Source organism: Curcuma longa, chromosome 3 (genome assembly GCF_044706935.1).
Source record: "Curcuma longa cultivar G26 ecotype Majalengka, Jawa Barat chromosome 3, ITB_CL_G26_1.1, whole genome shotgun sequence".
In the NCBI taxonomy this organism is placed as follows: domain Eukaryota; kingdom Viridiplantae; phylum Streptophyta; class Magnoliopsida; order Zingiberales; family Zingiberaceae; genus Curcuma; species Curcuma longa.
The window spans coordinates 2632812-2646602 of record NC_133863.1 but is presented as its reverse complement, the minus strand read 5'-3'; the positions used below and the strand labels follow the sequence as shown (position 1 = coordinate 2646602).

The window sequence follows — 13791 nt, the reverse complement described above, 5'->3', positions numbered from 1 at the left end:
TGCTGCCTAAAATCCAAAATCTGCAAAAGGTGACTCGGGGCGTGCCAAGTACATCAACATCAATAACCCGAGTTAGACTCAACTAGCTGGGGGTGACTTTATGAATTTTGAACTCTATGCGAGGTAGGAGAACAGAAATTATGATTCAGCTTTAACTATCTATCAAGTCATGGAGAGGAGGTGCTGCTTGTCAGTTGTGTGCTGTCTTCTCTGAAGATACAACAGGGTGCTAGTATATGCTGATTTCAGCGCAGCATTTTGTAGTGTTTCTGGAAAAGGTTGCAAATGAAACTGATCTCTGTTCATTATTATTATTATTTTTTAGCATGACTGGTCAATCCACCGGAGAGCAGAAGCAATTGCTGAACATGTTCAAAGTGCTATCTGGATTATTCTTAAATGTTTCTGAAAAAGATTATGCTGATGAATTGGAAGAGCCATGGCTCTAATGTGGGCTCTCGATGCAGTTTTTTTGTTGAGAAAAAAAAATATTGGTGGAGTTTGGTGACATTGCAGAGGATGCAGTAGTTCCTTTGAATGTAATTCAGCTCTGTATGGGATATACTGATAAGCATAGCGTTTCATATGTTGATTTTAAAGAAATCCAGGTATATCATCATTTCTCTGAAGAAACTGTTTTGCTCGAGCGTGGTGGTGGTGTTTTAAATTTATATTCTGTATTTTAAAAACATTCTTTTGCCCTATGTTTCATTTCACATTGGTTTATTGGTTCAGTTACAGATGTGAAGGTATTAGTTAGTTTATTTCTTAACAATTTAAGTTTTTTGGATAAGTGAGTAGTCAATCCACTTTAACATGTCATTCACAGATCTATATAAAAGTTTGTAGCATAGCATTGTACTAGTGTTAATTTGAATGATATCAAAATCCTTTCAAGAATTATCAATGGTACAATTCCAAGCAATTTAAAACATTTCTGTTGAAGCAAGGTTCCCAAACAGACACGAGCCTGAACACTATTAGAAAAAGAGAATGGAACTGATATTAAAAGATATTGTTTTCGGGTTTACCTGCTTCAATTGATGGCTAATGTCATCGCATTTTACTTTGATAAGTATTGATCAGACTAAACTACTTGCAAGAGTTACATAATATGTTTCCCTTCTCTGCAAGAAAAGGTAAAATTCGTCATCACTGTAATCTCACATATTTCCCTTAAGAAATAAATTAAGAAGTTATAATAGACTATTATCGGAAAGATATTATCTCGGTTTCATCGAAATTGCTTAATATAGTTTCCCGATTTATTAAAAAAAAAAAAATATTCATTTTTTAATGAATTATTAAAATAATATTCTCATTTTATTTTTGTTATTCAACTGGCCGATCTGAATATTATAAGAACCTGCTATAAACATTTTTTTTAAAAAATATCTGTAAACGGTGTTTGGCACTGAAGTAATAATCGGAGATTAGTAATTGGGTGCATTCGAGTTTGACTTTGTCTCTGATCGAGTCTTCGTCTCCGCTCGCCATCCCTGCTTCACAATCATCATCACCCCCTTCCTGCTCGCATCAAATCCGATCGACCAGGACAACTTGGATCGCAGATCTCAGTGCCGGCGCTGATCTGTCTCCGCTGCTTTTCTGTCTAGGTGTTGTTTGCAAAACCCTAACTCGATCTCACATCTCATGATTTGTGCTAGGATTTTCTTGGTGATTCGAGAAAGATCGTGGCAGCTCGCTTCTGTAATTTATTGCTGAATAATCGATGCAGATGAGGTTCTTTTCCATTTTACCTGTGCAGTGGTTGGCTTAGGAGATGCAGCATATTCCAGCGACAATTGAGGAGCAGCTCCTTCTGAAGGCGATAAGGGACGAAAGCCCATGGGAAAACTTGCCGAAGAGACTTCAGGCGGTGCTGACTTCGAAAGAAGAGTGGCACAGAAGGTTCCACTTCTGATTCTTCGTGTATTTGAACTGCCTTGTCAGATCGAGCATAGTAGCGTATTTATAGTTTCTTGCATGGAGCTCAGTCAAATGCTGGCCCTCGTGAAACCCAAACATTTGGTTTTGCATGTTGGTTTTTGTCTTCACGTCCCTGAATAATATTACGCTTCTGGTTCTTGCTTTTGAATACAGAGCATTTTGCATGATCCTTTTTTGTAAAGCTTCTAAGTTTCAGTTGTATGCTTTATTTGCATTCTTCATAAAAAACATCAAATTTTTGTGGGGTGTGATTTCATGTTACCCAGTCTCAAAAGCATGATTTTATCTTATAACTAAAAATTCTCTGGAGCTCTCCTTAATATCTTTTCCATCCAAACTGTCATTTTTCCTAAACCAAAAAATGTACACTTTTCTTGTTTATCATCCAACAAATTTGTGGTTTAGAGCTTGTCGGATACAACTATTGATGTTTCTTATTGACTGTGATTCTTTCAGCTATAAATTACATGGAGTAGATATGTAGTGGATACCTAAATTTCATTATGGGCACAGGATCATAGACCACTGCATCAAAAAACGTCTACAGTGGAATCATTGCTTTGCACGCAAAGTCTGCAAAGAAGGAGAATATTATGAAGAGATGATGCGCTATCTGCGTAAGAATCTAGCTGTATGTCCTGGAAACTAATTATTTTTTTTGTATGATATACCCATCTTTCTCCATGGTTCATAGATATTCTAATGTGTAGGGGATGTTGGTATGTAGCTCTTTGCATCTCTACTTGCACCTTTTTTTCACTTCATGTTTTTCTTTAATTTTGCCATGGTATTTTACAGATTTCTAAAATTTTCAAAACCTGATTATTTATAGTAGCTGGATGAACATTTTACTCTTGGTTTCAGTTGTTTTTCTGATTCTTCAGTTATTCTTTAGCATTATGAATTGACATATTGCCATTTCAGTTATTTCCCTACCATCTTGCGGAATATGTTTGCCGTGTAATGAGAGTGTCACCATTCAGATATTACTGTGACATGATCTTTGAAGTTTTGAAGAATGGTAATTCTCCATTTCTCTTAACTCCGACATCTAGTTCCTCTCTATATTTTCAACTCTCACCTTCGAGTAGCCTTTTTTATTTATCTCTAGGGATTTCCTTGCCTTATGAACATAAGAATGTGAAATAGAGTCTTGCTAAAACGTAGTGATGGATGAAAAGTAAGACCAGAGGACTTGCGTCTTAATTTACATGTACTTATATTCCTGAAGCATTCTGGATTCTTTGTACAAATGGGATATAAACTTCATTGATGTTTCTAGCTGAAAAACAATCAATTTATATGTGTAATTATGCTAGCTATCAAAGTTTAAATTAAAGACCTCAAGTGCTGGGCTCTGCATTATCATGTAGCTGGTAGTTACTATTATGCTTGGTTTTACATTGACTTCTTACTATTGATTATGTAGAAAAAACATCCAAACAAGCCCATTTCTATGTGGATTTCTGTGCAGAATTTGACATTAAAGTGGGTACCTCAATGTTTGTTTTGTTGAAGAACTTGGTAGTTTCTTCTATTTTATTGGCATGGATGGTACACAAGTGTTTCGCGTTTATTACACCTTGTAATCTTTGTTAGTTGCAGCATTCTTGTCTTCTCCCTTTTTGATCTTTCCTTTCTTATGTATGAGTGTTACACAAGAAATAATTTGCACATGCCTTTATGGTCACAGAAGAACTTTATGCATATCTAATTTTCCAAATAATTCGCAGAGCAACCTTATGACAGCATCCCAAATTTCAGTGCTGCAGATGCTCTGAGGCTTACAGGAATTGGACGAAATGAATACATTGATATTATGAACAAGTGCAGATCGAAGGTCCATTAATTCCTTATCATGTGTGCATGGAAAGGGTTTGCCATTTCTTTAATTTGTTGACTTGGTTTGTTTTTCGATGTATATTAGGTCTCATGTATTTTGCTTTATGTAATCCTGTGTGATTGCCTTTTTCATCAATTAATGTGTACATGTGGTTAACTCAATTAATGTGCTAAGGTTGTGTGGATGATGCAAAATTAATGGGTGGCATTTTTCTAAGTTATCATTAGTGTACATACGTTAATTATTAGTAGATTATTGTGTGTAGCCATATACATTTTGCATAGATATAGTCTATATGGGAGGTTTCTTTGGTTTTATAGGACCTTAACATTATGCAATCATTGACAACTGCATTCTCACTTCACCTACATTTTGTGGTATGAGATTAGATCAATATCTCTGTAGAAAAAGTTAACAAATTGACGCTGTTGTCCAAGTGAGGGTGATTTTTTCTCCTCATAAAAACTCCTATCCAAGTAATTTTTTCCATCTCTTGCCTCATCATTTTCTTCCTAATTCTATCTGCTTAACCTACGCCTGATCATTTCCACCATTCACCTTCTTACCTGTCATCTTCATTCCAAGAATCTAATGGTGAAAGTCTATCTTTTGGTATTTCTCTAGTGGACTCTATATTTTTGGCAATTTTCATAAAACTTTAGAGAAGTATTAATTTCTTATAATACTTTCTTAAACACTAAAAACTCAACAACTTGCCTTTCTTCATTTGTCTTCCATCATATACATGGGGGCTTCGAAGGTATAAACATGATCCCCATTTTATTTGTGCATAAAATCCATCCATTTTGTAATAGTATCGAAGGTGGCCATCTGAAGAACAAAAGGACTAAAGGAGAAAAGGTTCATGCTCTTACAAATGACTTTTTTTTATTTGCTCGGCACAAACCATTTTCTTGATGACAATAGAATTTTAACAAGGAAATGTTCTTGTTTATGTTCACTTAAGTACATAGGTGAGTCATATTGCCAATCCAAATATTTTGGACAGAAAACTAGGACAATTCCTTTCTTGATGATGGTTACCTAGGTTAATATTTCCAACTTCATGTTGTTAGCATTTAATGCTGGGAATACATTTTTTATTACTATCGATCAAGCACTAGATGCCATCAGACCGATCCAATACTCAGACCACCTTTATGAAGTCGTGTTTGTTTGAATCAATTGTAATCTTTTGTGGAATACCTATTTCAACATACTACATATTAGTGTGGGAGATCTAAAGATATCTTTAATTACCATAATATGCGGAAGCAGGAAACTCCAGTGTTGGCTATGTTAGAATTAATCTTTAGAATGGTTAGAATTATAATTATATGTTGATAGGTTTTATCCCGCATTGGGTATTTAGTTATTCAATATATATTGTGTAATGATCCTCCTTATACAATAACAATATAGTATTTTATCCCTCTTAACTTGGTATTGGAGCAAATTTCTTTTTCAGTGTTAGGGTTTTCTTCTCAATCCCTTTGATGACAAGCTGCAAGGTTGATTTGATAATGATGCGACCACCCTACCTCTACCATGCTGCTGCAAAATCCTATATCTATGATTTATTTTCTCTCTCATCCAGCACCCACCCCTCTCTGTTTACTCCTATGAAACATCAATGCTATCCTCTACAACTCTACCATTCAGATCCGACTCTGAATTCCCAGAGTTTGTCCTCACCCCCAACTCTATCCACAGTCCACACTGCATGTTCACCAAGCATTGAATCTATGAAGACGCTAGCTCACCTTTTACTAAATGCTTGAAGCATAATTCATGACCCGTCAACTTCTGTCTTCTATACTTATAAGTATCCAAGTTGGTTGGGCAAACCTTCTTTGTCTGGTTCTTCATAGTAACATTTAGTCTCCTTTTACGTTGGCTTTACTTCATATTATACTTTCCTACTTTTCGATCCAACAGTTCCAGAGAATTTCGAATGATATTTGTTTTTTGTAATCTCATGATATTTGTTTGTTTCTTTTTCTCTTGTTCCATTTTTTCTTCAGATAGTGTTTAGCTGCTGCTGGACTTTGTTATTGCATTGACCCCTGACTGGTATGTTTTCTTGGATGTTTCTAGAAGATTATGTGGAAGCTGAACAAGTCAATTGCTAAGGAATTGCTCCCCACACAGCCTGTGGATTTTCCAGTTGAGCCATGGTGGGGAGTTTGCCTTGTTAACTTCACACTGGAAGAATTCAAGGTCTGTTTCCTTGGCCACCTTTGTTGATAAATAGTGGAAATATGATAGTTGGTGTGCCTGCATATACTTTCATTTGTCATTCTGAGCATATGAGTTGCCCAAATTTTGCTTCATGCATCTAGCTTAAAGATATTGACTATTCATTATTGATTCAGTGGAGATTCTTTCTTGATAATGCTGTACTAGCCAATTGCTTGAGTGGTTTTTAGTAAATTGGTTTTCCTCTATAGAAACTCACCGAAGAAGAAACAGCAACCATAGACAAGGTCTGCAAGGAGGAAGCAAATTCCTTTGTTCTTTTTGATCCTGACATTGTAAGAGGTCTTTACAGAAGGGGATTGATATATTTTGATATACCAGTTTATCCCGATGATCGGTTCAAAGGTATGTTCACATTAGGCACTGTTCAAATTAATTTGGCTAAATACTCATTATGGTTACAAAATGATGGCGCGCGATGTATCCTCACCCTTTTCTAACCTAGTTGGCATCAGTTTGGACTGTGGTGTATAGAATGTCTTGTCCATGCCCAATTGACACTTTGTTACATAAATGTTTCTTTCAATTAGTCATTTATCCACTAGATCATTTACATTTTGCTTTGCATTTGCAATGTTTCACTATCGACTTCATGTTATGTATGACTGATGCTGTGGATATATTAAAACTATACCACTTGATAAATTTAAGCGTATGCAGTTTGTTAGAATAATAGTCCCTCATTGACTTTTCATTGAACAATATAAGGTGTGGCTGTCATAATTTATCTTTAATAAACAATATTATTTCTCTTTCCACTTTGACTTGGTAGTGAAACAAGTGTTTTCCCCTCAGACAATTGCTGCCTCCTATCCTTACATGTCAGCTTTACCTTCACCTGACTGCAACAGTACCACAGCAGGGTATTCAAATAATTGGCGGTGCTGTACTATGCCTCGCTTCTGTGCACTCACTTCTGTAGTTACTAATTAGTTCTTAATGTTATATTATAGAAAACTGTGATTTTCTTTCCTCATAGTTCTTTCTTAAAGTCCTTTCATATCTTCTTCACATGACTAATGTCTACTTATTCAGTTTCCAGGCTTGAAGGGTTTGTTTCAAACAGGGAACAATCCTATGAGGATCCAATTGAAGAGTAAGATATTTTGAGCAGAAGAGATTGTTAAGCCAATGTTATGAATTTTAGTTTTAACATTGTTCCTCATCAGGTATCTTTAGTCGCATATGAAATTTTGCTGCAGGTTGTTGTATGCAGTTTTTGTTGTCTCAAGTGAGAATGCTACTGTTGCTGAATTGGCAGCTACTCTGCAGGCTGACCTTTCTCGGCTGCAGGCAGCTGCATCATTTGCTTGCCGATTGGGTTGGGCTATAAAGCTTTTGGATCCAGAATCTGCCCTTCATGATTCGAGCATTCATGGTTTGGCTAACAATATACTAAGTGATGATGAGGAAGGTTCTAATGTTAGCATTAACTCAGAAAAATCTGGTCAGCAGAATCATGGTTCGGTAGCCGAGAAAGATAGAACAATTTCTGGCACTGCTCATGTTGCTTTTGTTGTTGATGCCAATATAACTTCCTACTTGATGATGGGTTCTGTTTCACCAGGTTTGCTCCATTTTTTTTCTCATTGGTATTCTCACACATCTTTTTCTATGTAAGTTCTATTGCTAAATTGAACAGAGTAAAATTGAGTCACAAGAGTAAAATTTCAACAGTTTGAGGATGAACTATTATGAGAAATCATGAGGATAAAACCTCTACAAGGCCAATTTTTTAAATTGAGACACAAGAGTAAAATTTCGACAGTTTGAGGATTAACTATGATGAGAAATCATGAGGATAAAACCTCTACAAGGCAATGAACTAGGACACCTTTTAGATTTGCTCAATATGAGCAAGCAAAGTTATACTCAATTCCTAGAAGTCAACACTCTCTCAAAGGGATATCAAACAAGTGCAGAGAGATAACAAATTAATAACCCCTTTAGAATAGAAAACAGGATGAGATTAGACTTTCTGAGCGAGAGTTTAACGAATCTCAGGATTTTGACCTTGGGATGGTGAGAGCTTTTTCCACAATGCTGAAATCCAAATGAGAGCAAGAGTGTTTTAGTGGTTCTCTCTGGTAATGGAAAACCATTTGATACAAAAAACATTGTCCCAATATGTGTGTAAATGTGGTCTAAATGGGCATTTATTGTCGTGACTATCCCAATATGATTGTCAATATGGTCTTAATGGATATTCACTGTCATGGTTGACTATAAAAGTTTGGTCAAGTTAATTTGAAAAATCTCCATTGTGAGTCAATATTTAAATTTTGGTCACTCAAAGAAAGGTTGCATGTAGCAATGTCTTGGTTGATCAATTAGAAACTTGCGATCAACCAACGTCCAAAATTGGAGCCAAAAAGCAAATTAGTTTTTATAGACTAACTTAAGGTTTCAATTGACCAACCTTGAATATAGAGTAAAATGTGGTCGTTCAAAACAAAATGAGTTGCCTAAAACTTCATTACCAAGGTCTCTACAGAGCTCAGTTTTGTCAATTGAATCAAAAGTTTGGCTGGCCAACTTTCAACAACCGGTAAACTTTGGTCGCCTAAGATAAAGTTAAGTCGCTTAAACCTGACACTCAACTAGAGGCTTGGGTTTTGTTTTTGGTTGACCAACCAAAAACCGTTGATCACCCAAACAACCTGAAACATCCAAAAGAGATCTCTAAGGTTCCTAAACAAATACCTTTAAGGCTTAGCATTGTATCTGTTTGAGTCTCAAACAACAATGTAGAACTCCCTAAATAGGGCACAAGTAGTTCTCAATAGTAAGAAAGTTGATTTAAATACATTGTTTGATGTCAAATGGCTCCGTGAAAAAGCCTTTTAGGTAAAACTACTATCTAGATGTCTAGTACTATTTGTATAGGAATCTGTCCATAAACCCAGTACAATTCACTCATGTCTTCAGGTAGACTTCAAGTTTGACATTTTCACCAAGATGGAAGCTCAAATTGCTTCATGCTCGTCCTTCAAACTCAAGACAAGGTCATAAGTCAAAACCAATTGACTTGTCAAAAATTAAAATCACATGATTGAACCCAATCACAATGGTTGAACAAAGATTCTTCAACATAAGGTACGTAATATCCAACCTATCCCTCCTATCCTATTCGATGCTTGTCATGTGTATCTATTGCCCTACCCATACCCAATTACTAACAAAATCTGGAAATGGCTATTAATAACCAATTAAATAGATTGGGTACCTACAATTATCCACCAAAGCTCAACTCAACCCAAATAGAAATAAAGAAAATGAGAGATTATAGATTTTAAGAATGAGAGAGGGATTGTGATGTGTTCTTCCTCCCATGTAAGATGGCCTGTTAGACAGAAGAAAAGTGAGAGGTGGAGAAAGGTGGTAGGTGGTTCAATGGCGGCAAATGTAGAATCCGGTCAGTGAATGGGAAGGCAGGCCTAAAAAGAAAAGAGAGGAAGGGGTCAAGGGGAACAGACTAGTATATGGTGGCAACAACTTTGAGGGTGTGTGGCAAATGGTGGAAAGAAAACCTGGCAGCCACAACTTGTGAAGAGATCTACTATAGAATCAAGTTGAAGCGAAAGGAAAATTATTAATCAAAACATAGTTCATGCTATGCTACACCTTGTTTGTAGTCAAGCCACACAACACATAAAACACTAGTCCATGTGGGACAATTTCTTTAACAATCTCACTCCAATATGTCATCACCTTTAAACATTGCATTCTTAGGTGGCACATACAGTGATTTCTTGGAAAACAAATGCCTACTGTAAGGTCTTGTCGATAAATTTCCATAGACATTAGTAGTTGTTTATGCAAACTGGTGTTGGACATGCTACTAGATTTTTGAATATTCATTTGTGCCCTTGCTCTCTTGAAGCCAGTATGTCATTGTCATAATCATTTCTCATATGCAGTGGTAGGTTTGTAGTGATGATGTTGAGTTGTACTTTTTTCTTAAAAAAATAATTTCATATAATTAAACATCTTGATTCACTCAATAACCATTTAGGAACAAGAGAGTTTTGTCTTGGAGCTCCTACTGCTTTGATTACACAGGTAGGAGTTTCTTAATATTTATTAGTTAGTTGCACTAATCCCTTATCTATTGCTTGCAGGTTTGAAGTCTCATGCTGTAACGCTCTATGAAGCAGGAAAACTTGGTGATTCTAGCATTGCTGAACTCTGCAAGGATCTTTCTACATTAGAAGGGAAAAAATTTGAGGGTGAATTACAGGAATTTGCAAATCATGCTTACAGCCTTCGTTGTGTCCTTGAGTGTCTTCATTCTGGTGGAGTAGCTGAAGATGACAAGAATGAGAGAACAATCAATGATACACGACTCCATCAGTCTGGTGGAGTACATGACGGTGACAAGAATGAGAGAGCAATTAATCAAACTGGTATACAGAATTACGATGCCACAAGTTCACTTATGTCTGAAATTGAGATTTCAGATACAAGTGAAGCAAAGCCATATCATAGTGTTGATTCTTCAACACACAGTCACACTAATATTCACCAGACTGATTCTTCTGAGGAATGTGATGGTGCAAATGTTCATCTTCTATCATATTCAGAAACTTCAGCTAAAGATAACACATCCAGACAGGAAAATTATTCACCTTGGGATCAAAAGATTCCATCTTTAGATGGTCCAGAAAATGAAAAGATTGTTCAAAAAAGAAAAAGGAAGTACCGTGTTGATATTCTTCGTTGTGAAAGCTTGGCTTCTCTTGCACCAGCAACATTGGATCGTCTGTTTCTCAGGGATTATGATATTATTGTGTCGATGATTCCACTTCCTGCTTCATCAGTTTTACCAGGACCTTCAGGTCCATTCCACTTCGGTCCACCCTCATATTCTTCAATGACACCATGGGTGAAACTAGTTTTGTATACTATAGTGGAAAATGGACCTATCTCAGTTGTGTTGATGAAAGGACAGTGTTTGCGATTGCTTCCTGCCCCATTAGCCGGTTGTGAGAAGGCACTAATATGGTCTTGGGATGGTTCTACAGTCGGAGGCCTCGGAGGCAAGTTTGAAGGGAATTTGGTTAATGGAAATGTATTATTACATTGCTTAAACTCAATCCTTAAGCATTCGGCTGTGCTGGTACAACCTCTCAGTAGATATGATCTTGATAATTCAGGAAGAATGGTGACCGTGGATATTGCATTACCACTTAAGAATTTTGATGGATCAGTTCAACCTGTTGGATCAGACATGGGACTAGACCCAGAAGGTATTGCTAACTTAAATACATTGTTAAAGGAGCTCTCTACCAAAATAGAATTATTAACAGTTGGTTATATTCGCCTTCTAAGATTGAGGAAGGTGACACAGTCAGAGATGTTTTCATCAGATGATGAAAAGTATGAATGGGTTCCTTTAAGCTTGGAATTTGGAATTCCTTTGTTTAATCCCAAATTATGTGGCAGAATTTGTGAAAGGATATTCTCATCACATTTACTGCAAACAGACTGGCTTAGTGAACACCATGATGCAATGCAAAGTCTAAGAAAAAGATTGCGTGAGCTTTGCTCTGAATACCAAGCAACAGGCCCAACAGCAAAGCTGTTTTACCGTATTGATCAGGTTCGGGAATCACCTCGTCATTTGATCAGCTATGCAAGTGGAAGATGGAGCCCACATTTGGACCCTTCAACGCCAATTTCTGGAGTCTCTAGTGAACATCAGAGGCTCAAACTTGTAAATCGGCAACGGTGTCGAACAGAGATTCTTAGCTTTGATGGGAACATGCTCAGGTAATTCAACAATATGGTTTGCATTCTATTTTATAACTATTGAATGGGATTTATAAGCGTTATTGTTTTCCATTTGAACCTGCAATTTAGTTTTTATTTTCCAGAATGTGGCAATTAAAAATCTATCAAAATTCTCAATTTTCTTAAATCTTTTTCAACTCTCCTTTTAATTTCTATTATCTTTTTTCCCCTCGAAACTTTATGAACACAATTATAGAAATCTCACTTATATTTTTTTATCATAAATTTGAAGTCTCTAAAGATAATAAAATATCTTAATTTTATCCTAGCACCTTATGTTGTAAACTATCTGATCTTCTCTTTCTTTTTATGCTGATGATCATGATACCTGACTGTGGTCTTATGAAGGATCACATAATGAGTTTTGCATTAACTATCATAGTTTGGCATCATTTATTTCTGATATCTAATTGTTTCTGTAAAAACTTAGTTATGTAGACTGACTATTTGTTGCAAATTTGTTTTGTGTTTTCCTTGTTTAGCCTTGATTCTGTCTAACTCTTTTGAAGTTTGTCTGCCTGCAGATCTTACGCACTTGGTTCTATTTATGAAGCTGGTGGACAACCATTCGAAGAGTCAACATCTTCTGGTGGAACAAAACATGAATCTGACGAGGACAACAGTCGAGAAGTTGTCCTGCCGGGTGTTAATTTATTGTTTGATGGGGCATTGTTGCACCCATTTGATATAGGTGCATGCTTGCAGGCTAGACAGCCTGTTCTGCTAATAGCCGAGGCATCATCTGCATCTACTTCAATACAGGAAACTAGGACGTCATTATAGTGTTATAACTTGTTTTTGAATTGCTCGTGTTACAAGTTCGACAAGGCTTCTCTTGCAGCATCTTGAAGACTCACTGTTGCAGTTCTATTCCCGGTATTTTTTAAATTCAAGCAGGTTATTTGTCCAAGTATGATTAACCAAAAATTTCGAGAATTTTTGTTTTGTCGATAAAATTTTCTTATCCGGAAGAATGAGTTGTTGTGATATTATATATGCTCTATTATAGGTTGCACATTCCTTGTACGCTTTGATCCTCTACAACTACATTATGGTTATTGTAGGCCGTTATTAGTTTATTTGAAGAATATGATTGACTCGAGATTTACGGAACATGTGGACGCGCCTTTGAAAGCTTCTCAGTAACTAGTTACTGATGCTGTATGAAACATTAAACAAGGTTTATTTTATTTATTTTCAATTAAGTATGGCTGTGGCCAATGTGAGAGTATCATCAATACATTAAAGAAGATATTTAAAATAACTTATTTAATTTACTAATATTAGTAAAGAAAATATTTGCATTGTTACTAGTATTTTGCAGGTATTATGTTCGACCCAAAAAAAGTTGTACTTTTACGTTTTTGTTACTATAAACAAAAAGTTTATAATCTTTTTAAATTTAATTGTAAACTAATTTAAAATTTATTTTACAGTTGTTTTGTACAGAAAAAATAAATTATTTTATAAATTATCTTGTACTATATAGATCTTTAATAGTCTTGTATCTCTGTAATAAAAAATAAAATTCGCTATCTAATGATTTCATATGATTGATTCATGATTATATATGAGGTAAATTGAAAATTTACATTTTACTATGGGGAGAGTATTATTTCGATTTCATCAAGATTATCCATTGTAATAAATTTATTTCATAATAATCAATTCAATCATGTTTGGAGGACAAATAAAAATTTTTGTGGTAATGGATGAGTTGTTTTACCACCAAAAGGAGACTATTATTTCAAAGACAAATGCTCTAGCAACCTTTTTTTTTCAAAAGAAAAAAAACAAACTTTTAGAAGACTTGGGAATAAAGAAGATAATCTAGAGGAGATGATCGAATGACGAAGAGAACCTTTAGAAGAAGAGCAGCTTGGCAATGAAAAATAAAAATAAAAGGGAGCTCCTTTTAATTTTAAAACTTAGGAATGCCCTTTTGT

The 13791-nt window shown here is 35.6% G+C and overlaps 1 protein-coding gene across 4 annotated transcripts; it reads left to right on the top strand.

Moving 5' to 3' along the window:
- Positions 1–1425: 1425 nt before the first annotated feature.
- Positions 1426–12755, top strand: LOC141824959 (uncharacterized). 4 transcript variants are annotated; one of them, XM_074712306.1, is made up of 11 exons: positions 1426–1616; positions 1769–1911; positions 2464–2581; positions 2875–2971; positions 3684–3790; positions 5894–6013; positions 6244–6397; positions 7088–7148; positions 7255–7619; positions 10174–11824; positions 12370–12755. In XM_074712306.1, the coding sequence occupies exons 2-11, from the start codon at positions 1784–1786 to the stop codon at positions 12626–12628; spliced, it is 3060 nt and encodes a 1019-aa protein (XP_074568407.1). In that variant the 5' UTR covers positions 1426–1616; positions 1769–1783; the 3' UTR covers positions 12629–12755. The 4 variants fall into 4 exon arrangements, with proteins under 4 accessions (XP_074568407.1, XP_074568406.1, XP_074568408.1 ...); XM_074712305.1 differs by having other exon boundaries at positions 5891–6013; XM_074712307.1 differs by lacking the exons at positions 1426–1616; positions 1769–1911 and having other exon boundaries at positions 2507–2567; positions 5891–6013.
- The last annotated feature ends 1036 nt before the right edge of the window (positions 12756–13791 follow it).

Bases quoted from the DNA above. Each gene is read 5' to 3' on its own strand.
- LOC141824959 (XM_074712305.1), top strand. From the start codon at position 1,784: ATGCAGCATATTCCAGCGACAATTGAGGAGCAGCTCCTTCTGAAGGCG. The intron at 3,791-5,890 runs GTCCATTAATTC...GGATGTTTCTAG, and splicing joins TGAACAAGTGCAGATCGAAG to AAGATTATGTGGAAGCTGAA. The intron at 6,398-7,087 runs GTATGTTCACAT...CTACTTATTCAG, and splicing joins TCCCGATGATCGGTTCAAAG to TTTCCAGGCTTGAAGGGTTT.